We start from the raw sequence: 27,385 nt of genomic DNA, 5'->3' as shown, positions 1-27,385 counted from the left end.
AAACGATTAGTGTGCACACAGCAACACCAATACACGATTCGCCTGCACACAGCAACGCCAATACACGGATACGCTCGGCTCCGCAGGCATCCTGCGCTCCAAATCACTCCGCCCTGAACAGCGAGTGCCCTCTGGAGGGTGCGCACTCCGGCCCTGCGCAGCTCACAGAGCGCGCGAGTGAAGTGCACAAGCAGTGATTCGGGACTGAGCCGCTGTGTGTGTGATCTCCGTGCATATCACTTACCACTTGCAAGTGGAAGGATGGCAAGCCTAAAGACAATCATAACTACACAATGGGCAGTATTTGCATCAGTATTTGCAGTATTTTCATACTTTTATACTCTTTAATGAAAGGTGATACAAGGCGGAAGTCCGTGCCGTTTTTCAGCAGTTGCGTCACATGACCAACGCCAGCGAATCAGGAAGGTGGATGTCACAGTGACGTTGTCCAATGAGACGCCAGCTAGAGCTCAGCACAGCGTATCCGCGTATTCTCAATGTTTACACAGTACCGGACCAGACACGATCTGGATTGAATACGTGGACCCTGGCGGATTCCCGTTTCCCGGCGTTTCCAGGCGGTTTAATGTAAACGGACAGTGCATCCGCGAAGAAAACGAGACAGATACGGTCTAATGTAAACTTGGCCTAAAAGCATCAAAGCCAGACAGATGATGCATCGTCCTTTTTTGTAATGCAGATTCCACTGTTCACTGCTTAGTGGCACAGTACACAAGCTAGGCACGTAAAATACATAAGTAGCCATCAAATAGCTTGAGAAGTTTATTTTTATTTTTTAATGTAGAAAATTATAACCGGTATCAAGGATGGCTACATGTTCTAGTACTCAAATAACCACAAATACAGTTTTTTCCAGTCATTTTATATCTATTAAATTCTAGTAGCCTACCAACCAACAAAATCTAAACCTTTCCAGAAATTGTGCTGTAATATTTAATTTCACATTTTGTGGATGGTTGTTGTGTAATTTTACCAAGGATTGCAGTCTTGGTTGATTCGCGTCATTAGGTTGAAAACTTTGTGTACAAAGAGTGCAGATGATAGTTGATCATTGCAAGATAATGTACAGGTCAGTGTATCTGTATTGATCAGAAAAAATGACAAAGCATCAGTATAACTCGGCTACGATGCAGTTATTTTTTTATTTTTATTTTGCACAAACCCTGTAGCACATCTGTGGTTCATCTTGACTGTTTATCTGTCTAGAGTTTATCATTATCCTGTTCTGAGTGTTTAAAGTAGTGCGGGTGCAGGTATCTAGGTAACTAATCTTATAGAGCAGTGTAGATTTGCACGTCACCCCTCTCTTGATTACTCTAATGGCCTCAGTGATATTGATACAGGGGCTTCCTGTACTTCACCACTTTGTGTTTGCCCTTCTTGTTTTTCATTGGCTGTTTTAAAAGGCCACTCCATCACAGCGCTGCTGGTATTGTTTTCATCCATTCCAGCTCCATCACATTTTCCATTAGTAACCCTTCACCTGTTCGTGATCTTTCGAATCATTCAGAGTCTCCTCAATAAACCCACACATCTGGTTTCACCTGGAGAAAATGAGTGTGTTAGTACAGTGTGTAGTTTGTAAATGACCCTTCATTAGATACCTGGCTATGATGTCTTTTTGTGCAAATTGGGTTTGTTTGTCTGTCGGTTCTTCCTGTTATTACCCTGCTGAACTCCGTTTTTATTATTTTGTTGTATAGTTAGTGACGATGGTGCAAAGGTCCTGGTTCGACAATGACCTTTTGTAGGAATCGAGCAATCTGTCTGGATGTGCAAGATGTGTCTGGATCATGGCATGTGCCTGGATCATACTTGGTTTTTACATAGGCTGTACTTTTCCATTTCTGAATTTAAATGAATAGTAGACAAAGTATTAACTTCTGTATAATATTTCTAGAATGATTGATTATTAAATATTGCAATGCTGTTAAATTTCTTAGTTTGATCTGTAAAAAGGCATTTAAATAATGATCTATAACTACACTGCTTAGACGCTAGAGCCAGCTGCAAGGCAAAGCACTATTGCGCTTATTCTTGTAGTTTATCATGTCTGTAGTAACAGCTGATTGACAGGGACTTGTATGGCAGCAGTGTTGTCGAGTCCGGTCTCGAGTCCCCAGTGTTCAAATCTGAGTCAAGTCCAAGTCATTAAAAAAAATTTCAAGTCAAGTCCACTATTGAGTCGAGTCCGAGAACAAGACTCCAACCGCACCATTTGACGGTGGCTGTTTTAGCGGCATTAACGTTTAGTTTGTTCCTGAACATGATGTATGAGCAGGTAAATGTGCATTCTCTTTGTCAGGGAGTATGAAGTATTCTGTCAGAGATGGTTGGGAGACGGATGTAAGTGCAGAAGGTGTGTTTATTAATACAAGTGAAGACTGGTAAACAATCCAGAACGGCAGGCAAAATCGTAAAACAGTGAAACAGGCAGTAGGTTGAGCGAGGCACAAACAGGCTATCGTAGACTTGGCAGAATCAAAGACAACAAACAGGAATCAGGAAACCAAACAAGGAAATAAAGCTCAGTAATGTGTCAGCAACGCAACTCAATACTTCACAAAGTAAGTGTGTTTTCATAGTTTTTATATAGGTGCTCCGATTGGGCCTTAATCCTGTGCAGGTGCGAGTCGCTTACGGTGCGTGCGTGAGAGTCCGCTTGGCGCGCACGCTGTCTGGAGCGCGCCCAAGAGACTATCTGATGCATGTGCCAAGGCGCACAGGTGTGACACTCTTGCATGAAATTAGTATAAAAATTAATTTAGATATAAATCTCTTGTGCCAAATTATTATGACGTATTAGAACAAATAAAGAGAGAATCTGAGTCCTCGTCTCCAGTTTACGAGTCCTAATGTAGTTAATGCACAAGTCTAAGTCCAAGTAATCAGTGCTCAAGTCCAAGTCAAGGCACGAGTCAGACTCGAGTACTACAAGCCTGTATGGCAGATACTCCTCCACGTAAATGGATTTCAGAACATGCAGTTGATATTTGGACACTTTATGGATTTCACAATATGCAGTTGATGTAGTGAAGCCTTAGTGATGTTCATTTGGTGTTTTTGGAATGAGTCTTCAGTGTGAGCTCTTTGCAGTAGTCAGAGGTAAAGTTCTTCCTTTAAGTTTTCCAAAACAGGAAGTCTTAATGACCGGAGACTTTGTTCTTTCCTGTTTCCTGGAAGCATGACAAGCTGTGTTCATTTTGTCTTGTGAACTTTAAAACAGAAAATGAGAGAGGCTGGTGATAGTTTTCAGTTTTTATAATATAAGTGATTACATCCACAAACAAGTTAGTTCCTGTTGTATTATGGGCTGTTTTACAATCAGAGTCGACTTTACAGGTCCACAATAGTCCAAAAATAAAAAATGCTGCCAAAAATGACCTTTTGAGATGGAATTCAACTGTGCAGAGTTTCAGAGCTACAAGTCAGATACTGGGTGTGTTACTTGTGGTCAGAAGAAGCATATGGTGCGTTTCTAAAACAGACCAACTTTCTTATATTCCCCCAAGTGTAAGGTATACAAAGTGAAAAATTATTTGAAATGTATTTGAAATTCAGTACAAATTTTCAAGTACTGTTGAGCAATGTTTGTACACGGTGGTAACTGTAATAACTGAAGTGGGGACGATCCTTGTGGTTTTCCACACCCACGTTTCAACCACATGTGAGGCTCTGCTGCAAATGGGTTTTGCATCTGTTTCAGGTCCTGTTTTTAGTGTGCAACAACAGAGTATTCTGCTTCAAAAGTGACACATTATTTAAGAAAATCATTTACAACCTCATCATATACCGCAGGTCGTTCATACCTACTGCTGTCAGACTGTATAACATGCACAACTTGTAACGTAGCACCAATAACCTGTTTGTCGTTTAATTTGCACGACTTTACCACTACTACCTCTGCAATCTCTCATTGATGCAATTATTATGTGCAATAATATAGGCCCTAAACTATTTTTATGCGCATATATATATATATATATATATATATATATATATATATATATATAATTTATGTGTATATATATTATTTATGTGTATATATATGTGTGTGTATATATACAGAGTCTACCTGTAATGTGGAATTTTTCCGAGCCTCTCAATAAGGCAATTTTTCTATACTTTTTCACGGTAGATAATGCAAATAGCCCTCTGTATTTAATCCTTTGTTTGTCTAATTTTTATTTCAGTTTTATTTGTTATCTGTTTGACATTTTCTTGCTACTGTAACACGTGAATTTCCCCAATGTGGGATGAATAAAGTGAATCTAATCTAATATGGTGAGTGTTTTCCGGAGAGGACTTTTTTTTTTTTTTTTTGACGGACACAGGAGGCAATGAAAGTATACGTCCCAAAGTAAAACCTACTTAGTGCTTAAAAAAAAAATCCAATTCTGAATTTAACCAGTAAAATCGAAGTGTAATAATTAAAGTAGAATTAAATGAAATGACCATAAGGTCAAAACGGAGGCCACATTTGACTTTTACATGCTTATAAGACACATTACTGCTGTAGGGCTGGTGTGTCCCTGTAAAGTAAGGTACAAGAAACTCCTCTAGAATATTGCACAAATATCCTAGTGTTGGCAAAGTGGGCAGCATGGTGGTGTAGTGGTTAGCACAGTCACCTCACAGCAAGAAGGTTCTGGGTTCAAGCCCAGTGGCCGACGAGGGCCTTTCTGTGTGGAGTTTGCATGTTCTCCCCGTGTCCGCGTGGGTTTCCTCCACAGTCCAAAGACATGCAGGTTAGGTTAACTGGTGACTCTAAATTGACTGTAGGTGTGAATGGTTGTTTGTCTCTGTGTGTGTCAGCCCTGCGACGATCTGGCGACTCGTCCAGGGTGTACCCCACCTCTTGCCTATAGTCAGCTAGGATAGGCTCCAGCTTGCCTGTGACCCTGTACAGGATAAGCGGTTATGAATAATAGATGGATGGATATTATCGGCAAAGTTGCTTTGTGTTAGGTCGCACAAAACCACACAGCCCTCAATTATTTTCCTGTAACTGCACGCCCAGTTGTGTTTTATTTGTTATTTATGCACTGTACTGTTTAATCTCTAGAGAATTAGCAGTTATGGGCTTGTTGTTCAAATACTCTGTGTTGTTTTTAGCGCTGCTCTGTGTTTCCAGTTCTTTGATTACACAATGAGTGGCAGTCTTTTATCATCTGCATCTGCAAGAGCTCCTGAAAATGAATGTCAGTGGTGATCATTACGTATGTTAAAATACATACCAATAACAAAGCATAGCTGTATTTCTATAAAGCTGTGCGTTGTTATACATACACAACTGATATAAATATTGGAATAATAATTAGAGAAAGCTGAATGATGGTCTGCTTGTACTGATGAATGGAAACACTGCTGTCGGAAAGTGAGAGTTGCATTATTTTGAAATAGGCACGTCATAGCATTGAATACAACTAGTCCATTATGGAATAAATTAACAGTGCAGCACGCAGGTCCATGGGCTACTAATTGCACGGTTATTGGGTTAATAATAGGCTGGTGTATCGGATGGCTCCTCAAGCTACACAGAATATTGCCTGTTAATCGTTTTATAGCCGTCTAAAAAAAAAATAGCTACCTGAAAAGTCTCTGCTGATCAATTTGTAAATGTGTGCTGTGATCATCCTGACTCATCTCTCTGACCAGATGTGTTTGGAGGAATTACAGCATTGGATTGGTATGGACCAGTGCAAGTCATTTTAGTCCAGAAAAATATAGCACAGGGCGGCACGGTGGTGTAGTGGTTAGCGCTGTTGCCTCACAGCAAGAAGGTCCGGGTTCGAGCCCCGTGGCCGGCGAGGGCCTTTCTGTACGGAGTTTGCATGTTCTCCCCGTGTCCGCGTGGGTTTCCTCCGGGTGCTCCGGTTTCCCCCACAGTCCAAAGACATGCAGGTTAGGTTAACTGGTGACTCTAAATTGACCGTAGGTGTGAATGGGAGTGTGAATGGTTGTCTGTGTCTATGTGTCAGCCCTGTGATGACCTGGCGACTTGTCCAGGGTGTACCCCGCCTTTCGCCCGTAGTCAGCTGGGATAGGCTCCAGCTTGCCTGCGACCCTGTAGAAGGATAAAGCGGCTACAGATGATATGAGATATTGTGAGGTTCATAGAAACCAAAAGCAGGTCTAAATCAAAGCTTGGGAGTGTAGAGAACTGCAGAACATCAGACAAACTTGCATCAAACTCCAAGACGAGCTTTTGGATTTGTCACCTTACGCTGTCTTAACTAATCGGCATAAAATTGAGAAACTTTGGACTTGTGCTCTCTCTGAAGAAGAAGAAACCTTTATTTGTCAAATGCACACTCAAGCATAGTGAAATTCACTCTCTGCATTTAACCCATCTGAAGCAGTGAACATGCGCATAAGTAAGCCATGCATACCCAGAGCAGTGGGCAGCTATGCTACAGCGCCCAGGATCAGTTGGGGGTTAGCTGCCTTGCTCAAGGGCACTTCAGCCCAAGGCCGCCCCATGTTAACATAACCTGCATGTCTTTGGACTGTGGGGGAAACCCACGGAGACATGGGGAGAACATGCAAACTCCACACAGAAAGGCCCTTGTTGGCCACTGGGCTTGAACCCAGGACCTTCTTGCTGTGAGGCGACAGTGCTAATCACTACACCACCATGCTGCCCCAACCTGCTTCTAACCTTGGTGGGATAGTGACAGGGTGTTATATAACCTTTTCAGAAGTGCAAAAATATATACTCTTTTTGCACTTCTAACTATATACGATATAACCCTATCTGTTTACATTCTTATTATTGTTATTATTACTTGCTTGATATTTTAGTGTTAACACTGTCCATATTCTCATATATTATAGTAAAGCTTGATGCATCAGCTGCAAGGATTCATACTGGCATTAAAATGCAGATTTTATTATTATTATTATTATATAATGGCATAAAATCCATAGTTGATCTATTTATAACTTCCTGGTTGGAACCTAAGTTTTTAAATGAAGCTGTAAGAAATAAATCCCTGACACTTGCTCAGACTTTTGTCTGAGGAACATTACACTCGGACGTTTCAGTGTCTAAAGCTGAAATGGAACAGCTTGCTATGGTCCACTGAAGTCTGTGTTTCCTCATCGTGTCACTGTAGGTCAATCCTAAAGTTGTCTGCTGTTCTGTGTTTGGAGTTCTAAGCAGCTCTCAATTACAGGACGCACTTCAATTATCTGTTTGATGAACAGGAACACAATTTAGTGGGCTGTTTGACGGACAGGCAAGCTGCCTTTTGGCGGTGTGTCAGAAATACTCGGTGTTCATCAAAGGCAGTCAGAGTGGCTTATTTACACAGCTGAGAGTCTTGGCATCTCAATCACTCGTACTCTCTCACTGCGGTGTAACAAAGCAGGTGTGACGAAGGGGGTGCTCATGAAACCGATTCAGACACATGGAAGCATGGCATGTCGCATATATTTGTTTGCTGGTTCTATATGTAATTGTGCTCTCACAGTTCTGAGAGTATTGTGATTTGATATTGAGAAATGGATGGCTAATTTCTGTTTGATTTAGAAGCAGTGAACATGTAATATTACTATATATTAAAGTACTAACTTTGTTTTTTTTTCCCCTCTCTCTCTCTCTCTCCTCTTTCTCCTCTCCCCCCCTTTACTGTCCCTCAACTGGCTTAATCTGCATCTTTATGTAAATGTTTTTCTCTTTCCCAATTCTTTATTGGCATGAATGCTATACTATTGCTACAGCAATTAACACGGGTAAATAAGAGAACCCTCTCACTGTTTCCTTTTCTTCTTCTTTCTTTTAACTGCTTTTATCTGTCACTCTTTACCTCATTCTTTCTCTCCATCACTTATTTACTTCTCTCTGTCCCTTTTTTCCACCCTTTCTGTCTGTCTCTCTCTCTCTCTCTCTCTCTCTCTCTCTCTCTCTCAACGGTTGCTTTGCAGTTCTTTGACAGCTCACCAAATTGCTTTTCACTTCCTCTTTTCCGATGTGCGTCTCTCTTTCTCTCACTCTGTCTGTCACATGATCTCAGCGAGGATCAGATGGGTTCTGGAAGTCAGTGGCGCGTGTCGTACCCAGGGAAGCAGCAGACATGAGGATACTGAACCCGTATTTCATCCAGGAGGCAGCGTTTCAGTTCATCGGTCTGCCACACAACAACGGCCTCATGGGTCGAGGGGTGAGGGAAGGCCACACCTCAGGCTTTTTTCCAGATCATGTCAAGAATATCCATATAGATTTACCTTCACACTTTGTGCAAAACTACCCATTAAAAAAAAAACCTACCCAATTTGTAAATTTCCCCACCAAGGGATGAATAAAGTTTATCTTATCTTTAAAGGCTGCAAAATGCATCATTTTGTCTGCTTAGAGAGAAACAAATAGATGCATATGAAGCATTTAGTTTACATAAAGTTTGTAGTACCTCTAAAAAGAAAGCAGCCTTTCGGTTGCTTTACTGGTCTAGTATAGACCCCTTTCACTGACGTCACCCGAAACTGGAAGTAAACAGACCCTGCGCCATTTTGGAAGACCAACAAACTCGTGATTAGGGGGAAATAACGGCAGCGGTATGTGAACCCACGAGAATAAAGTGGAGTGGCAAACGACTTGAACAAATCTGAGCTGTTTTATTTATGATTTATTGGCCCAACAGTAGACTTGAAAGTAACCTGTGTGAGACTTGGCAAAAAACTGTGGATATAATGGATAAGTCTGTGCATGATCTGCGGACACTTTGAGGTAAGCAAACGCAAGAAATTCAGATTTAAAACATGCTAAATTGGCCCCAAGTTGATAACTGTATGAGGAGCAAGCCTCCCAGACTTCTACAATTTAATAATAATAATAATTTAGGATGGTTTGGGGCTTGCTCGCTGCTGCCAGGTTGGTTGTTGAGTAGCCTGACTGTTTTTTTTTTTTCTTCTTGCGTGTGGTATCACTGTTGACGCAAGGTTGTTTTTTGAACATGCCAATGAGGACACGATTTCCCCTGATGAGTTATGACTTCAGACGCGATGCGTGTGTGGAGGTGTGGAGTCCGCGTGATGTGTGTAAGATAGGCTTCTCATGTGTTTGGAGATCTGCGCTCCGAGACAAGCGCAAGCCCCCCCGCCCTAAGGGGAAAAAGGGGCCCCCCGAAAATATCGGCATAGTTCGAACACTGAGTGTAGGCACTGGGTGTAAACAACAAATAGTTTACAATGTCTGGGTAGCAAACAGATGGCAGAATTGGTGTCCGGTCCTCCTTATGTTTCCATTCTCCCTTGCCGCGAGTCTTATCATATGGGTCAAACCCATCAATCACAGCCAGTTTCTCCACATACCGTGCCCTTTCTGCAGCTGGTAATGTACTCACATAACCAGAATTATCATCCATCGTGTCACTTCACTCTCGCTCGTACTTTGTTTTATATTGTGAGTGCATGTACTTGGTCTTCCAATATGGCGCCTAACAAAATCTCGCGGCGCGGTGACGTCATGTGAAAGGGGTCTATATGTGAGGCTAGTATTAGTGTTTCTGAAGTTCAGTGCTTTATTGCTTCAAGAGCTTAAGTTTTAGACTCGGTTCACTGAATATCATTTGAAATTTTTCCCAATACTGATTCAATACATAAAACCAAGCAACACTATTTTTTTTTTTTAAAATAAAGATACTACTCTTCCAATTATGACAGTAAACAAAGCACAAATTATTTTAACCGTTGCAGAAAACAATCCATTCAGCTCATATTATAGCTGTACAGTTAACCTCAAACTTCAACAGTTGAAAATGGTTATAATCCTCGAACAATACATTTGGTTACTGCTCTGCAACATTCCTTTCGCCTCTTAACTGACGACATTTGACTTTTCCGCTATAGGTGTGGTTTACTACATTAGCTCAAGAATAGCAAGCCTTAGCAATATGCATTGTTGGCATGCATATTTAACCCCCCCCCCCCCCACACACACACACACACACACACACACACACACCCCTTTCCCATGCATCAAGGAGCAAGTCAGACTCAGCAGTCACTTGTTTGCCTTTTTTTCCTTTCAAAATTGTAATAGTTTTAATAAACCTTTACGAAGTCATGTTTGTCCAAAGTTTCGAAAATAGGTGCTGAATTTTTCAAAACTTGCCTTTCGGCTATAGATTTCAGCCCTTGTCCTGACCATATTGCGGTTAGGCTAATGCTGAAGTGATAACGTACTATAAAGCCAAATGTTTGTGGACACCTGACCAGTCTCTCTGCAATATGTACATTTTGAACATCCCGTTCCAAATTTAATCCTGCTTTGCTGTTCTAATAACCTCCCGTCTTCTGGAAAGGATATCCACTAGATTTTGGAGTGTGGCTGTGGGGATTTGTGCTCCTTCATCTATAAGAATTGGTGAGGTCAGGCAGTGATATCAGGTGAGGAAGCCTGGGGCTAAGTTGGCATCCTAAAACGTTCAGTGGGGATGAGGTCAGGGCTCTGTGCAGGCCACTTGCACCAACCTTGGCACACCATATGTTCATCACCCTCTCTTCGCACAAGGGCATTGTCTTCATGGAAGAGGTTTGTGCTTCTTAAACCCTGTTTACACTTGGTTTTAAAATGGGTCTTGGGCGATTAGATCACAAGTGGCCAGAGTTAAAAGCAAGTGTAAATGACCATCATGGCACATTCATTCAAACCATTTTCCAAGGTGGTCTGGGAAATGCTTATTTGACCACATGTATCTTTTGTAGTGTAAATGCTTAGGTGTGCTGAGGAATCCCTGACAAGGATATAACGAGAAGTGATAACAGAGCCTCAGTGCCAGTGAAGCGAACTCTTAGGCCCTGTTTACACTTGATTTTAAAATGTGTCTCGGGTGATCGGCCCACAGGTGGACAGTTGACACGTCGCTGTTTTACACTTGTGTGTATCATATGTCTCCAAGGTTATCCAGCTGACTACTTGTGTTTTAGATTTCATTACTGCCTACATCACTTCCGCTCGAAGGTCAAAGAGCCCTGCATACAGTTATCTTAAAAACATTAAACCTGCAACATACCGTCATTATTTTCTTGCATTCCAGCCACATCAGTTATCCTCTCTTTTTTTTTTTTTTTTTTGAGTGTTGGCATGCTATCACCAACACAACCACAATGTTTTCCACTAATGCATCAGGATGCATTAGTGTTTACACTACAAAAGATATGTGGTCACATGTGTCCCAGACTACCTCAGCAAGTGGTTCGAGTTATCAGATCACGATGCGTCTTAGTGGTCATTTATACTTGTGTTTCGTGCTGTCCACACATGATCCGATCGCCCAAGATGCATTTTAAAACCGAGTGTAAACAGGGCCTCAATGTTACACCACCCCCACCCCTTTTTTTTCTCTTTTTAGCAAAGAACCACATATGGGAGTGATGACCAGATGTTCACAAACCTTTGGCCTTAGTGTATTTTTCACTTTGCTGTGAAGCATCTTGTAATGAGAAAAGTGTAACGATGGTTAAAGAAAAAAGTTACAGAAACGTCATATTTAATTAAAATTGCTTGGACTATAGGATGAGACCATGCATATGGATTGTACTCTCCACTCTTCTTGGGATAGTTGTTGTTTGTCACTGATTTTATCAAGTGTGTGTGTCCCCAGAATATCCCAACACTGGGGACAGTGGCAATCACGATGGCGCTGCATAACTGTGACGAGGTGGGGGTGGCTGGATTCGGCTACGACATGAGCAACCCTAATGCACCGCTGCATTACTACGAGAAGCTCAAGATGTCCGCAATCAAAGATGTAATGCACGCCACACGTTCTCCTCTCTGTTTGTTTGTGTGTTCATGAAACCATGACTGCCTTCCTCAGCTGGGTCACAGCAGTAGTCGATGAGTTGGAGTCCAGTGACCCTTCAGTCCACAGTGGCATTGCTACCCCTCTGACCCCCCTCTGATTCCCCCCCACACACACTTCTATTAATGAGAGATGTGGTGTTTTGAAACTGTGTGAGAGAGAGAGGGAGAATTTTAGCTGTTGGTGCTTCACTTTAATCGAGATTAGTAAATTAACACTGACCAGGCTCTATGAAATATACTTCATTAAGGAAATTAGATTTGAACAAGCAATGTAATTAAAGGAACAGTCCATCGTACTTCCATAATGAAATATGCTCTTATCTGAATTGAGACGAGCTGCTCCGTACCTCTCCGAGCTTTGCGCGACCTCCCAGTCAGTCAGACGCAGTCAGACGCGCTGTCACTCCTGTTAGCAATGTAGCTAGGCTCAGCATGGCCAATGGTATTTTTTGGGGCTGTAGTTAGATGCGACCAAACTCTTCCGCGTTTTTCCTGTTTACATAGGTTTATATGAGCAGTGATATGAAACAAGTTCAGTTACACAAATTGAAACGTAGCGATTTTCTATGCTATGGAAAGTCCGCACTATAATGACAGGCGTACTAACACCTTCTGCGCGCTTCGGCAGCACATTGATATCTGAGCTCCGTATCAATGTGCTGCCGAAGCGCGCAGAAGGTGTTAGTACGCCTGTCATTATAGTGCGCACTTTCCATAGCATAGAAAATCGCTACGTTTCAATTTGTGTAACTGAACTTGTTTCATATCACTGCTCATATAAACCTATGTAAACAGGAAAAACGCGGAAGAGTTTGGTCGCATCTAACTACAGCCCCAAAAAATACCATTGGCCATGCTGAGCCTAGCTACATTGCTAACAGGAGTGACAGCGCGTCTGACTGCGTCTGACTGACTGGGAGGTCGCGCAAAGCTCGGAGAGGTACGGAGCAGCTCGTCTCAATTCAGATAAGAGCATATTTCATTATGGAAGTACGATGGACTGTTCCTTTAAAAACACACAATATGCATGAAGTGTATAAAACCTTCAGTTATCATTTTTCATCTTTGTTTTCTCTTGGTGCATTTAACCAAGGTGATGGCATGTTGTGTCATTAGTAGAGTTAAATGGCAGCTTCATGCTGCTCTGTCCCACATTTTGCTCTGCGCTGCCAAAGCTGTACAAAACCACAGATTTTAGTATAGCTGCAATAAGGAGGACAGTCTGTGCCCTTGAAATTATCCTCCGTCATCTGTGCCATCTCTCTAGCACTGTTTCTACAAGTATTTATTGTTTGGTGTTTGGACTAAGTCTGTGTGAATGTAAAGAACATTCTAATAATTGTGAATGAACATTTATTTAAATGATCATCAGTCACTGCTGTTACTTGTCCCTCGAGTCCTTGTCTCCACCCTTATTAGCGAACGTAACATCATCAATTCCATAAGCATATTAGTTTATTGTGTGGTCGGCAGAGGAGTTGAACAAGGACACGCCAGCTTAATCATTAGGTTAGTTACACCTGTGTGTGAGAGATTTCAAAATCCGTATCGTTTTCTCAGGAATGAAAAAGTAATTTTCTGTCACAAGTGAGCTGTATTTTTCTATAAAGAAACAGCAAAATGTGTCCATCCATGTCTGCAGTCACTCACTGTTATCGTGGAAACTCTTTCGCTTGATTTTTCTGTAATCTGTTAAGTGATTTTCCCACAGAGGAGGTAACGCAACACGTGATTGTCCTGTAATGTGTTTGTCTCTCGTGTCCAGCATTAAAAGCCTGCAGAGCACAAAGAGCCACTCATATTGTCTATTTCCCAGCTCCAGTAACGTGTTTACTTTAGACAGGCCGATCAGTTTCCCATAGTTAACGTGTATGCAGTCAAAGCTATACAGCAGCAGCAGAGCAGTACAGCACACACTCGTGTCAATAAAGCTGACTGAACTGAAAGCAGAGCTGAATGAACAGAGAGGCATTTTAGACTATACCATTATCACAATGTTAGACCTGAGTGTGGGCGGCACGGTGGTGTAGTGGTTAGCGCTGTCACCTCACAGCAAGAAGGTCCTGGGTTCGAGCCCCGTGGCCGGCGAGGGCCTTTCTGTGCGGAGTTTGCATGTTCTCCCCGTGTCCGCATGGGTTTCCTCCGGGTGCTCCGGTTTCCCCCACAGTCCAAAGACATGCAGGTTAGGTTAACTGGTGACTCTAAATTGAGCGTAGGTGTGAATGTGAGTGTGAATGGTTGTCTGTGTCTATGTGTCAGCCCTGTGATGACCTGGCGACTTGTCCAGGGTGTACCCCGCCTTTCGCCTGTAGTCAGCTGGGATAGGCTCCAGCTTGCCTGCGACCCTGTAGAAGGATAAAGCGGATAGAGATAATGAGATGAGATGAGACCTGAGTGTTTACTTCTCTTACACTTTTTCTCTGTGTCCCTGCAGTCATGGACACACAACATATCAAAAGAAAAGGAGTTTCTGCAGAAGTTGGTGACAGCCGGTGTAATTCAGGATCTGACCAACGGGATCTGAGAGTCTCTCGCACATCACAAATGTGGAAATGCCATTACTGACTTGCTTCTGCCTAGCACCGGAGTGTGCAGACTTCACACATCAGCTCAGCTGATTTTTCAACATGGTTATTGGAAGACTCCACCCACTGCAAATCTTGAAGCACTGGTCAGAGGACATGCTAATATGTAAGACACAAAAAAAGGCATACTTTTACACTGTCAGTCTTTCAGAAACTCCCTTTTTTTAAAAAAAAATGTTTTTAAATGCAGAGTGAGGGACACTCCTTGGTTTTTAATTAATATTTCAGTTATTACGAGTTATGTTAAGCATTGACGGCTGCAGGAACCACAAAGTAGCATTTACACTGTGGTTGTGGAAATCAGTCATTACAACTGTAATACCACCGTGAAACAGACCTTCAAGTCATGCACACTATGGAAACATCATTTTAAAGGTCCCATGTTCACTATTGGATTTTTTTTTTCCCTTTCCCCTGAAGTCCACCTAAACATTTCCGACCTTCAGTTAAATATTAAATTCTTCCTGGTCACCTCACGAGTGAAATGAGGCACAGCACACCCCCATGTAAAACTAGATTAAATAATAGCATCATCTAGTTCAACACCTTATAATTATTTTTCTAAAACTTAAATAAAAAAACGTAGTGAACGTTAATAGTACATGACTAGACGAGGTATAGAATTAGCAAATAGATTACCAAGGTGGAATGGGTGGGGCTAAGCAGCTGTGAATGGCTGGATACATTTAAACGTCTGTGATGTCCAAAAATCAAGAAGTTTAAAATGGGTTGTTTTTGCAGTTTAGTTTCCATAAATCGGTTTGATGGCCTGTGGTGAGTTTTGAAACTTGAGCTCTTGTATTTCAGATGACCTTCCGTTTATTGTATGAGGTCACTTAAGAGAGTTTCAGTTATACATAAAATCATTTTGTTGTCTTTTAAAATGTGCACTTTGTTCAGTAACAGAATAAGGTCATTAAATAGTTTAGTTTACGTTTTTACTCGCATAAACCTCACATTATACTGATTCGGCGCATACTCACACTAAGCACAGTTGCCTCGTACTGTGCCTGAATATGATTGTCCCCCCCTCTGCTGGCCTGCACTCACATTATGGGCCCGAGTACACTTGCGTGATCACAACACAAGGTTTTTGTTTGGGGGTGGGTGGGGGGTGTTTGTTTTTTGTTGTTGTTTTTTTTTTTCTTCCCCCTTGAAGAAACGCACACTCTTGAAAAGGAAATTCTCATTCATTTAAGTGAACAAGTTTTTCTCACAGGTTCACTAGGCTAGCACTTCTGGAAAGACTGATATCTTGCAGTTTGTTCCTCCAAGCCCTACGGTCATTCCTTTTCTTGTTGTCAAGCTTAAAATTACAAAATAATAGCCTAATAGTTATGTTTTAAACATACTATTGTATTACTGTAAAATTTGACCAATACTAAAGTTAAAATTATTAACCAGTGTTATCAAGATAATATATGAAAATAGCTTACAAGTAACTTGTACTTTCAATAACTACAGAAGACACCATTGTTTGTTATTTTGTGAAATTATCTGAATCACTTTTATTACATGGCTGTTTAAATATTATAGACAACAGGTTTTATATAAATGGCATACTGTTTCCACTGTGCTTTCTGGTTCATTTAGTAGGCCATGTCTTTAAAAAGCTGGTTTGTTCATTGAAATGCCAAACTGCTGCAACTAAGAGAAGGCAGGTCGCAGGTTTGTTCGTTCTCGAACAGCACTTCTGGATAAGACCAGTGAGCTATGTTGCCAAATCCAGTTCTCAGTTGTCTAACTGTCGTCCTCTTGCACCAGGCTCCTATGCTCATTTGCATGATTGACATGTCGGTGAGCTAATCAGTCTTCAGCTGTGAGGAGCCGGGAGGTGGTGAGAAGCGAATGAAAACGATGAATGTACTGGTGCTTTTAGATAGTAGAAAGACATCATTTATCAATTATGTAACACAGATTTTCAGTAAGTTGTGCTGCACTCATAAGAAGCTTTTTACAGAGGCAGCTGACGTTGAGGAAGGAAGTTGCAGCTTCACTTGCTGACTACAATTCATGTTTGCGTACTGTGTTCAGGCACGGTACGCAGCAATCACATGGGTCAAACGAACTGGACTTTGGGGGTCAAGCGTGCTCGGGTATGATACGGATCAGTTAGACTGGTCATGTTGCTGTAGTAGAAAAACAGGAAACGGCATCAGAAGCACCAAGTCCAGTTCACACTTGGCCGTCCCTGTAGCCGTCCACATTTAAAGATGTGTGCACACGAGAGGGAGTGTTTTTGGTATTTTTTTTGAATTTGTGTGTGCAACGGTTAAGTTGCATTTTTCAATTCACCTCAGTGTTTGTGCTTTACTTCCACCCAAATCAGAGCTTTAATGGCGTTCACCTCAAACTTGGGCTGCTTTATCTGCAGTCTTTAGTGTTACAGCACAGATGATCAGGACTGTTTTTTTTTTTTCCTCATTGTGTTCTGCTATTTATATACATTAGCAGGACTAAAGTGGATTATGTTAGTGTTGAAATCACCATGTTTCTCTCTCAGCCTGTGATTCAGTCTGGTGCAGTGTATGACAAATCAATATAATAAAGTATTCAGAATTTGTTACATTCTTGTCTGAGGTGTGTGTCCGTGTGTGTGTCCCTAAACTACATCCATCCACCATGTTCTATTAAGTTTCATTTGAATAGAGGAGGGACAGACCAGTGGGTGGGTTTTTGAGGAGGACCAACTGGCACAGAGGCCTGATACTAAGATGCTCATATCCATTTGATCACAACTGCAAACTTGCTTATAGGGGTGGGTGATATAGCCGAAGTGTTTGTATTACAATATATTCACAATCTGGAGTGACATCAGTATGTATATGTATGAGAGATTTTTCATTTCTTAATGGTTCTATTTAACATTAATTTCAGTTTCGTAAATCCAATTGCAATGTATCTGATATAACACATCATTCCAGCTGATCAGGTAACAGAGCATTCCTGCAGGTGGTACCACAAATTCAAACAAAAGGGAATACAAGGTGTAAGTCGATGAAAGGTATAAATAAAATTATTGGTATAAAGGGGCAGATATCAAAATGTCTGCTTCTTCACTTTGTTACATGTTAACTCTTCAAAATTCAACTGCTGCCTTACTGTAAGTTCACATGCTTTTTTTAAAATGAACATTAATCCCACACTGGGTGCTCACATGTGTCTGTGATACGGCGATGAGTTTCCCCAAAAGCCTCTTAATGCTAAGAGCGTCTTAATGAGGAGAGCGTGTTCATTGTGCTGCTTGCTCTACCATTTAACAATGATCTTTGTGCCGTGATGCTTTTGGGAAACTCAGCACAGATTGTCAGAAATATTCAGAGTTGTGAAGTACAGACCATGCATTTCTAGATTAGATTTACTGAGATGTCTCATTAATACCATTTTGTAAGAGGAGTCAAAACCTTTTTTAGTGTGCTTGTGGACACTGACAAATTGGTGAACCACTACTCCTACAGCTTTTGAGATAGCGACACCGTTCCAACTCTGAAATGTCCGTCCTGAACCAATTGTCCTGCTCGAACATTAGCCCAAGAGCATTAGCTCAAAATTGAGTCCAACCCGGAACAAATAAGTAACAAGCTGAATTTTTCAGAATATGTTCAGAATACCCTTAGGAATAACATACTAAAAGTCCCCGGGAATCCACCTTGTGCTCTCTGAGAAATTCAAGATGGCGTCCAAAATGGCCGCCGATTGGAGATTTTTCAATATCTCAGGGATAAAACATAATATAAATGCAATTAAAATGTTAAATTATATGTTCTCTCATACAAGCAATGCAAATTCACCATTGTCACACTGTTAAAATTAACCAAGATTACAAGGTCATTAATGTGGAAATTACATGGAATTTGATGGTTGACATGATTGACAGATTAGCTTAGTAGGCTACCTACATACATGAACATAATGTAAGACAACAATTACACATCAATTTCCTTAATATTTAGTGCATCTTTAACCTCCTAAGGCCCAAGCTGTTTTTTTTTTTTACATGCATTTTTTATTTCTCTTTGCTATTTGGGCTTATTAGAACCTGATTTAGAATAAAAACTAAGCATCATCTTTTGATAAGATGTACTTTTAGAGAAAAAGTATGTCCACATATGTGGATTCTTGTTCCGAATTTCCATAAAGTGCTGTCCACGCATGTGACTGCTAAGCCCTAGGAGGTTAAGCTTTGATAAAATATTAAAGGGAAATTAAATTTGAGAACTCTATCTTCTAAAACTACAATGGCAAGCTGTTTCAGTACACTCCTTCAACATTCCGGCGACTTTCATGACAAAAAGGTCTGCCTCAATAAAAGCTCTTGCTTATAAACAATGAGTAGACTTAAACACTTCTCAGTGCCTCAGTTGTAATGCTTGGACCTTTGTTGTACCATCAGTGAAGTAGGGAATTTATTCAAACTTGTTTAAGGGTGGAAAAAAATTAATCTTTGAGTTTCTAGCGCCAGTCTTTACTACTAGCAATGCCAGTGTGTTCGGACAAAAAATGACTAAACTCAGCATGACCTTTTAAAAATGACTGAACTCAGCATGACCTTTTAACATGCCATTTTTCATTTTACACCACCAATTTACTTTAATTAATATTAATGAAAATAAGTGCTCCAACCCCTAGTAATTGTGTTTGTTGTTTTGTGAACAGAATAGGATGATACGGAGTGAACGAGTAACCAATGGATCCACACTCTATAATCGGTAGTGTACATTAAATAGCACATGTATAGATTTACAATTATAAGTCTGTAATTATTAGTCCTAAACATTAAGAACTGAAGCCATTTCAAAAACATATGAGCTATCTTCATGATACCATAACGATTATTTTGTCATAACAGTCATTGTTATTTCTTCTTGGATGTGAATTTATGGGCCAGGGCGTTTCAAGGTTGATACTTGATTCAAGGATCGGACTGGATGAAACCTACACACATTCATAGTACTGTGCACATTCATAAATGTGAACTGGTGAAGTGCCAAAAATATGACAATCTAACCAGACATGGCAAGCAAACACATTATACACAAATATACTGTTATAATAATGTGTATATTGTTATTATATAATGTTAATACACAATGTAATTAATACATGCATGTTGGAATTTACTCTCCTACCCTACAAAACATGTATTCTGACCTTTTAATTGCATTAATATTTTGTTTTGGGCCTGAGATATGGGCAGATCTCCATTTGGCAGCCATTTTGGACGCCATCTTGAATTTCTCAGAGAGCACGAGGGGGATTTCCGGGGACTTTTAGTATGTTATTCCTAAAGGTATTCTGAACATATTCTGAAATGTTCAGCTTGTTACTAATTTGTTCCGGGTATAACCCTATTACTCCTGGGCTAGTGGTAGAAATGGGCATCTGGACTTGCTTGAAAATTCTTGAAAACGTTTCACCTCTCGTCCAAAAAGCTTCCTCAGTTCTGTCTGACTAATAGGGAGTGACTCCCTATTAGTCAGACAGAACTGAGGAAGCCTTTTGGACGAGAGGTGAAACGTTTTCAAGAATTTTCAAGCAAGTCCAGTTGCCCATTTCTACCACCCACAGTTTACTATGACCTGGATGACTGAGAATCTTCACAGACAGTTTTGCTCAGTAACACTTCACCACACATCCACCAAACTTCATACGGCACCTCAGGCCAAATCAGCCATCACACACACGACATCAGGTCTGACCCGCACTCGTCTTTCTCATCTTTCATCCATCCCTTTTTCCTCCCCATTGCTGCCAGTTATTGGAAGCTTGACTGAGTCATCTTTCCATTTCCCCATAGGTGATAATGCATTTGGCAAAGATTTGTTAATGTGAGACACTGATGATCAATCAACTTCAACTCAATGGCCACTTTATTAGGAACACACGCACACCACATGTTAACCATTAGCATGTTAACATGCTGGCTGTTAGCATGTTAGCTGTTTGTATATTAGTATGCTAACAATTAGCATATAAGGCTACATCCACACGACAATGGCAATGAGATGTTATTTAAAAATATATCGCGTCCAAATGGGCAACGATCAGTAAAATATCAGGTCCATATGGCAACGCAACGCTTGCTGAAAACGATGCAATACACATGCCACACCTCTGGGGCGCTGTAAGACGGTCCCTTCAGAGACACCAGAACAATAGAAGAAGTAACGACGCATGCGCATAAACTATTATGCGCGAGACTTCATATTAGCCACAAAGTCAGGAAAATCTGTTCGTAAAATTACATTATAATGACCAAATACAGTGAAAAGTATTTTTCCAGTCTCACCTGTGAAAGGTAATCCCATGTGATCTCGTTTGGACGGCAAACCTGTTGGTACAGTTAAACGCAGCTAATCTTTATTCTCCGCTTTGACCTCTCCAATATGGCGGCGAGGATGACGTATGATTCTACGCGGAAGGCGGCGTCTTTAATGGTCCGGAATAAATTGAATACTACACGTTGATGGATTAATTTGTGGTTTCTCACCTGTGAAAGGTAATCCCATGTGATCTCGTTTGGACGATAAACCTGTTGGTACAGTTAAACGCAGCACATGAATCTTTATTCTCCGCTTTGACCTATCCAATATGGCGGCGAGGATGACGTATGATTCTACGCGGAAGGCGGCGTCTTTAATGGTCAGGAATAAATTGAATGTTACAAGTTGATGGATTAATTTGCTCCTCTACGCCCTTTTTGAGGAATGTATTGTCAGACTTAAATCAACATCTGAAGAGGTGAGATCGCTCCTTTTTTTCCCTATTTTTGCTGGCGGGATTGACTCTGCCCTAAGGGCAGAGTCTCTCTCTCTCTCACTTTGCACCATTACACAATAAATATTCACAGTGAAAATATTTTGTAAGCGAGTTTCATGAACCAAGTTATAGGATTTGTTGACAACTCACATCGCATCGCAATGAGAAGATCATTGGCACTACTGGTGTTAAGAATCAGACCATTTCATAAATGAATATTTTGCTGTAGAGCTGCAGTGTTTGTACAATTGCATGTTTTTGCTTCACTATTACTGTCACTATTCTGCTTCTTGCATTACTACTGTGAACTAACACTGAACATAATAATAATAATATCCAAGCTCATGTTTCACTCTCACTAGTGCTCTGTAAGGCTTTTTCCTGGTGATATTCGTTACACTTCTACCCGGCGTGAAGCACTCACAGTCATGTGGTTGTGACGTCATCGTAAACAAATCCGTTCTACTCATCCAGACGACTTCACAACGGCAACGTTGCCAGATCTTTCCACTCTGGAACCCATTCTCAAAAAGATTGCGTTTTGGGCACCCAAAACGCCGGTGCCGTGTGGACGCCAGGCCTAAACGATAAGCAATTGTATCGGAGTCACCTGAATCCGTTGCTGTGTGGACAGGACCTAAGCCTTAGCATGCTAGCTAGCTGTTAGCATGTTACCTGTTAGCATATCATGCAAGCTGTTAGCGTGCTAACAGTTAACATATTAACTTTAGTGTTGGCATGCTGACAATTGACATGTTAGCCGTTAGCATGTCAGCTCTTAACATGTTGGCATGTCAGCTACTAGCATGCTAGATGTTGGCATGTTAGCATGATAGCTGTTCTGTTACAGCTGAGCAAGCACACTGCATTTTCTCTGTGGAAATGCAGTCTAGTTTAAAGTCCAAACCTTAAAAGTGTGACATAAATTAGAGAAATGGTATATTCACATTTGTAGTTGCAGAAGAAAGCATGTATTACTCATTGCTACCTTAAAGCTGATCAGTGCATCAATGCACTTTTGTGGCACCTGTTTGCAATAAACAATGCAAGGTTTTCATTTGACTCGCCCTCATACATGATCAGATAACACTGTCATGCATGTCAAAACATCAGTCCACATCAGCAAGTCTATGTAACTCCAGTCCAAAACTCAATCAACTTTAAAGACCAAATGTGTCTTGGCTGTTTGACAGGACACATAATGGGGAAAATATCTGGCTGAATTGTTCCTTCAGTAGCATCCAGATCCATTTTATTCAATGGATTATTTAAAGTAACTACGATAAAATGCATAGGTGGTAATATAAAATCCCGGGACGTTTGATGTTGGGATGTGAAACTGTAAAACAATCTGTACAGAGTCAGTGTGAACATAAACCCCAAGCATGAGAATGCACACTATGCAATGCCTTTGTTTCCACCTGCCTCTTCTTCCCCTTCAGCTCTGTAGCCAATGAAGCGTTTAATGTGCTCTGAGTGTCGTCTGCAGTAAATAACCTACTGATATAGAAAGTGGTGTGAGATCAGAGACAGTTGAGGTATGGACACAACAAGCAGGTGGATCCTATTTCAGGACCGAGCCTTGACCTGAGTGCACTCCGAGTGAGAGGTGGGTTGCTGTATGATTGATTTAGCCGTTGCACTGTGGCATCCTGTTCACAACCTATAAAGAACTGAATTCAGTACATTTGATTTAGGAATTCTGCTTTAAAGATTTTAAGCTCATACATGATAGAGTGGTAGAATCTGGTCTGTCTTTTTTTCTGATATTGATTTGTATCTCTTATTCAAATTATACTAATGAATTGTTGTGGGTTTTTTTTTTTTTTGCCGCCCCACCACCATTGTCAAAGTTGTGTGAATAATCAAGTTCTTCGTTATTATCTACTTGAGTTGTAAGGCTTTAATCCAAAACTCAATAACTCAAACAAGTAGGCTTATAAATGTCAACTTGAACATAGCTTTCTTTTGGCAGAAATTTCAGGACCAAAAAGTTCTACAGCTACAACACATACTATGCATAATATGCATTTATATTATGAGCCTGATATTTGAATAGTTGGCATATGTTCAACATTCTGTAAAATGTGTATATACGGTGCCCTTCACAATTATTGGCACCCCTTGTAAAGATTAGGGGGAAAAATCCACCTTTTGGTGAAATAGCTTCATCTCACACTGAAAAAAATCCAACCTGTAATTGAAAAAAAATTTTCAGAGAAAACCAAAGCCCTCAAGAAATAATTATTTTCAACAAAAACTCATGTGCTACTATTATTGGCACCCCTGCATTTGATGCTTTGTACAATCTCCCTTTGCCAGTCAAGTAGCACCGAGTCTCCTATCACATTTTTTATAAGGTTGGAGATACAGAGCAGGGCATCTGAGACCGTTCCTCTTTACACAATCTCTCCACATCATCCAGGGTCCTAGGCCCTCTCTTGTGCTCTTTCTTCAGCTCGCCGCACAGGTTTTCAGTGGTGTTCAGGTCAGGGGACTGAGATGGCCATGACAAAAGCTTGATTCTGTGCTCAGCTAACCATTTTTGTGTTGATTTTGCCATATGCTTTGGTGCCAGTAATCGTGGAGGGAACTGTATGTATATACATTTGTGTGTGTGTGTGTGTGTATAAAGTTAGATATTGAGATCACTGTGCTACACACATTGGCTGATTGGGTAACTGCATGAATATGCAGGTGTTCCTAATAAAGTGGATGGTGAGAAATAAAGAACACGTTTATAATATTACAAAAATTATCAAGAACAAACTAAGATGGTCTTAAACTGTTGACTCCCATCTTCTGTACTTTCTACAAAACAGATTACTACTTTTACGAGACTTGAATGTTTAAAAAAAAGCAAAATGCTGACTGTACTATATCATATTAAAAAAACACTTCAAGTGATGTATATGATGTACTGTACACTAACCTTATTGGGAAAGACACCACTCCTATTTTTCAAATGAGCTACATCTGGGACATGGAGAACCAAAACAGTGACCTAAGTTTCTGTATGTCACTCGTGAAGAAATGGATTAATTGTTTTGATATATTTGGATGCTTTTTGTTTGTGAATGTGTCTATATAATAATACAGAGATTCGTCTCATTTGCTTCATTCACTCGTGAATATATTCACCACTCAAAGATAAACTTCATATCTCGCAACCGTGTAATATCCGGGCAGCACGGTGGTGTAGTCGCCTCACAGCAAGGAGGTTCCGGGTTCGAACCCAGCAGTCGGCGAGGGCCTTTCTGTGTAGAGTTTGCATGTTCTCCCCGTGTCTGCGTGGGTTTCCTCCGGGTGCTCCGGTTTCCCCCACAGTCCAAAGACATGCAGTTAGGTTAACGTGGGGCGGCCTTGGGCTGAAGTGCCCTTGAGCAAGGTACCTGACCCCTGACTGCTCCCCGGGTGCTCTGGTGTGGCTGCCCACTGCTCTGGGTGTGCGCGCGTGTGTTCACTGCTTCAGATGGGTTAAATGCAGAGGATGAATTTCACTGTGCTTGAAGTGTGCATGTGACAAAGATTTCTTCTTCTGTCCTCTATATATCTGTTGTACATTGCTTACTGAGCAAAAAAAAAAAAAGACTCCTCTCTCTGTATGATCAGATAAGTATAGACACTACAATCTGACTTTTATGGGAACTTTGACTCAATTGCAGGGGGAAAGGACTTGTCCATCAACAGGTGTGTGTCCATGTAGGTGGCCCGGTGTGACAGCAGAAGGCTTTGATGGTTTCTTTTGCTTTCCAAGAACAGTTGAACTGGTTTCAGTCAAGGATATGTTTCTGTCTGCAGGGTTTATCTGGAGATTTGTGCGTCTCTGTGCAGACTCACTGCTTGATGCCTTGAGTTCTCCTGACACATTCTTTGTGTACACGCACACACAGAGGACCCGAAGAGTAATGAAAGTCTCTGCTGCGTCCTTGGCCTCATGGCACTTGCATTTACAAAAAAGAGCATTAGCTGAATTGCCAGATTATGGTTTATTATCAGGACATTCCTGTTTATGTAGTTCTAGATCAGTTGGTGAATCCCTGAACTAAGGTTGATCAAGTTGTTCCTCCAGGTTTATAGCTCTATAATATTTTCTTGTTTGTTTGTTTTTTGTCCCTGGTGATTCTAAGACCAACTTGCATTGCCTCCTAATTTGTGCTCTTTCAATTCCAAAGTGATTTGATTTGTATCGTGCTTTTAACACAAAGGAAACCTACTCCTAATATGTGAGCTGAAGGCAAGAGCAGCAAAGGGAAAACTCCCTGAAATGGCAACAAGAAGAAACACTGAGAGGAACCAGACACAAAATGTTTTTCTCTTGTTGATTAGTGAAGCTTTGTAGCATTACTCAGATCCTAGTGAGGAAAGTACAGCAGTAATGTGCTGAGAATATACAAGTGTTTTTGGTGTCTGTCCATTTTACAGTGCAGTCTGGAAACATCAGAAGATCCAGCAAAGCTGAGCTGTCGGCAGTTAATTGTGCTGCTTCAGGACACCTAAGACAAATTGGTGATGTCAAGCTCTGTGTTCCAATATGACGTGATTCTTTGGAGAACCTCCCAGAAGGTATTGAGAGCTTACAGAAAAGTGACAAGAACTTCATGTTGTGTTTTATATATTTTTATATGTACTGTATGTTTTTGTCACTTGTGATTTTTACATATGATCCAAATATTTTAGAATGTTCATTTTATCATGTGGGCGGCACAGTGGTGTAGTGGTTAGCGATGTCGCCTCACAGCAAGAAGGTCCGGGTTCGAGCCCCGTGGCCGGCGAGGGCCTTTCTGTGTGGAGTTTGCATGTTCTCCCCGTGTCCGCGTGGGTTTCCTCCGGGTGCTCCGGTTTCCCCCACAGTCCAAAGACATGCAGGTTAGGTTAACCGGTGACTCTAAATTGACCGTAGGTGTGAATGTGAGTGTGAATGGTTGTCTGTGTCAGCCCTGTGATGACCTGGCGACTTGTCCAGGGTGTACCCCGCCTTTCGCCCGTAGTCAGCTGGGATAGGCTCCAGCTTGCCTGCGACCCTGTAAAAGGATAAAGCGGCTACAGATAATGAGATGAGATGAGATTTTATCATGTGATTTTGTCTCATGATTCATTTATTCTCATAAGCGAGCACATAGTATTCACATGATCCCAACTGTGTTTACTTGAATTCATGTGCAATTACATGGCTGCATTTTACTCAAATAAACACATTTATGAAAACTATATGATCGTGCAAAATGTATGGGATTTTTCCCTAAGGATGGGGAAAGGCAGGGGCATCAGAAACATTTTTAATGTGGGGGGGACACACTGGCGGGGGGTCCTCCCCCAGAAAATTTGTAATTAATTAGATGCCATTTCCTGAATTCTGGTGTATTTTTAACAGGTTGTTAAACACCTAATTTTACCTACAAAAGTCACTTAATTCAATGACTATTTTTGAGACTCAACAATAAGTCCTCATTCAACTAGTCCATATATTCATCAGCCTGTTTTTAAACCCACTGCTCTGCCTAAGATAATGAGATGAATGTGACATTTATCACCAACAATGGCTTTATGGGTGCATTTTACTTTTTATTTTTTGTTTTCTTTATTTAGTTCTAGATGTAACACAACACGCCACTGTGCCAAGCAATAGTGACACTCAAGTGTATGTTTAAAAATAAGAATATTCATCATTTCACACAATGAACAGGCATGACATGGCATCATGCAAACTTCATAACACAAAATCACACTGTGTCAAGTCAACTTTATTGTCAAATATGCTATACATGCTCGACATACAGCACAGATGAAATTTCAGTCCTCTCTGATCCACGATGCAAACAGGAAATGCAATAAATAAAAATAGAATAACTGAAAAAACCAAACAGTATAAACACTCTAGATAAGAACTAGACATAGACTAGTGTGTCAAGCAACGGTGACGCATAAAAAATAACTTCACACAATGAACAGGTGCAATTTTGTTCACCACCAACTAGGGTTGGGCGGTATTACGGTAAGAAGGTATCCCGAGGTATCCAAAAGTACCAACGGTATCGGTCTCATTACCATCATTTTAAAAAATATATATAATATCTAAATAAATATGGAGTACATGAGGTCATAATATAAAATAATAAATTGAAGATCATCCCGAATAACTGTGTGATCGTATTTTCACTAATTCTATCAATTTCCTAAAGAAGTTCTCATCGCGTGCAGGTCGTTACCA

At 40.9% G+C, this 27,385-nt stretch overlaps 1 protein-coding gene across 5 annotated transcripts in view; it reads left to right on the top strand.

Moving 5' to 3' along the window:
* st3gal3a (ST3 beta-galactoside alpha-2,3-sialyltransferase 3a) overlaps nt 1-17,195 on the top strand; it is a 105,432-nt gene extending 88,237 nt beyond the window's left edge. For 2 of the 5 annotated variants that reach the window (XM_060919676.1, XM_060919673.1), the window contains 4 exons: nt 7,747-7,758; nt 8,040-8,186; nt 11,628-11,774; nt 14,265-16,983. In XM_060919676.1, the coding sequence (XP_060775659.1) occupies nt 7,747-7,758; nt 8,040-8,186; nt 11,628-11,774; nt 14,265-14,354 (396 nt within the window). In that variant the 3' untranslated portion in view covers nt 14,355-16,983. Of the gene's footprint in view, nt 1-7,746; nt 7,759-8,039; nt 8,187-11,627; nt 11,775-14,264; nt 16,984-17,171 lie in introns of those variants that run through there. The other 3 variants (XM_060919677.1, XM_060919675.1, XR_009654569.1) reach the window with 2 other exon arrangements.
* Nucleotides 17,196-27,385: the final 10,190 nt, after the last annotated feature.

Source organism: Neoarius graeffei, chromosome 4, assembly GCF_027579695.1.
Source record: "Neoarius graeffei isolate fNeoGra1 chromosome 4, fNeoGra1.pri, whole genome shotgun sequence".
Taxonomy (NCBI): domain Eukaryota; kingdom Metazoa; phylum Chordata; class Actinopteri; order Siluriformes; family Ariidae; genus Neoarius; species Neoarius graeffei.
Note: the sequence above shows the minus strand (reverse complement) of the source record. Positions and strands in the feature narration are given on the sequence as shown.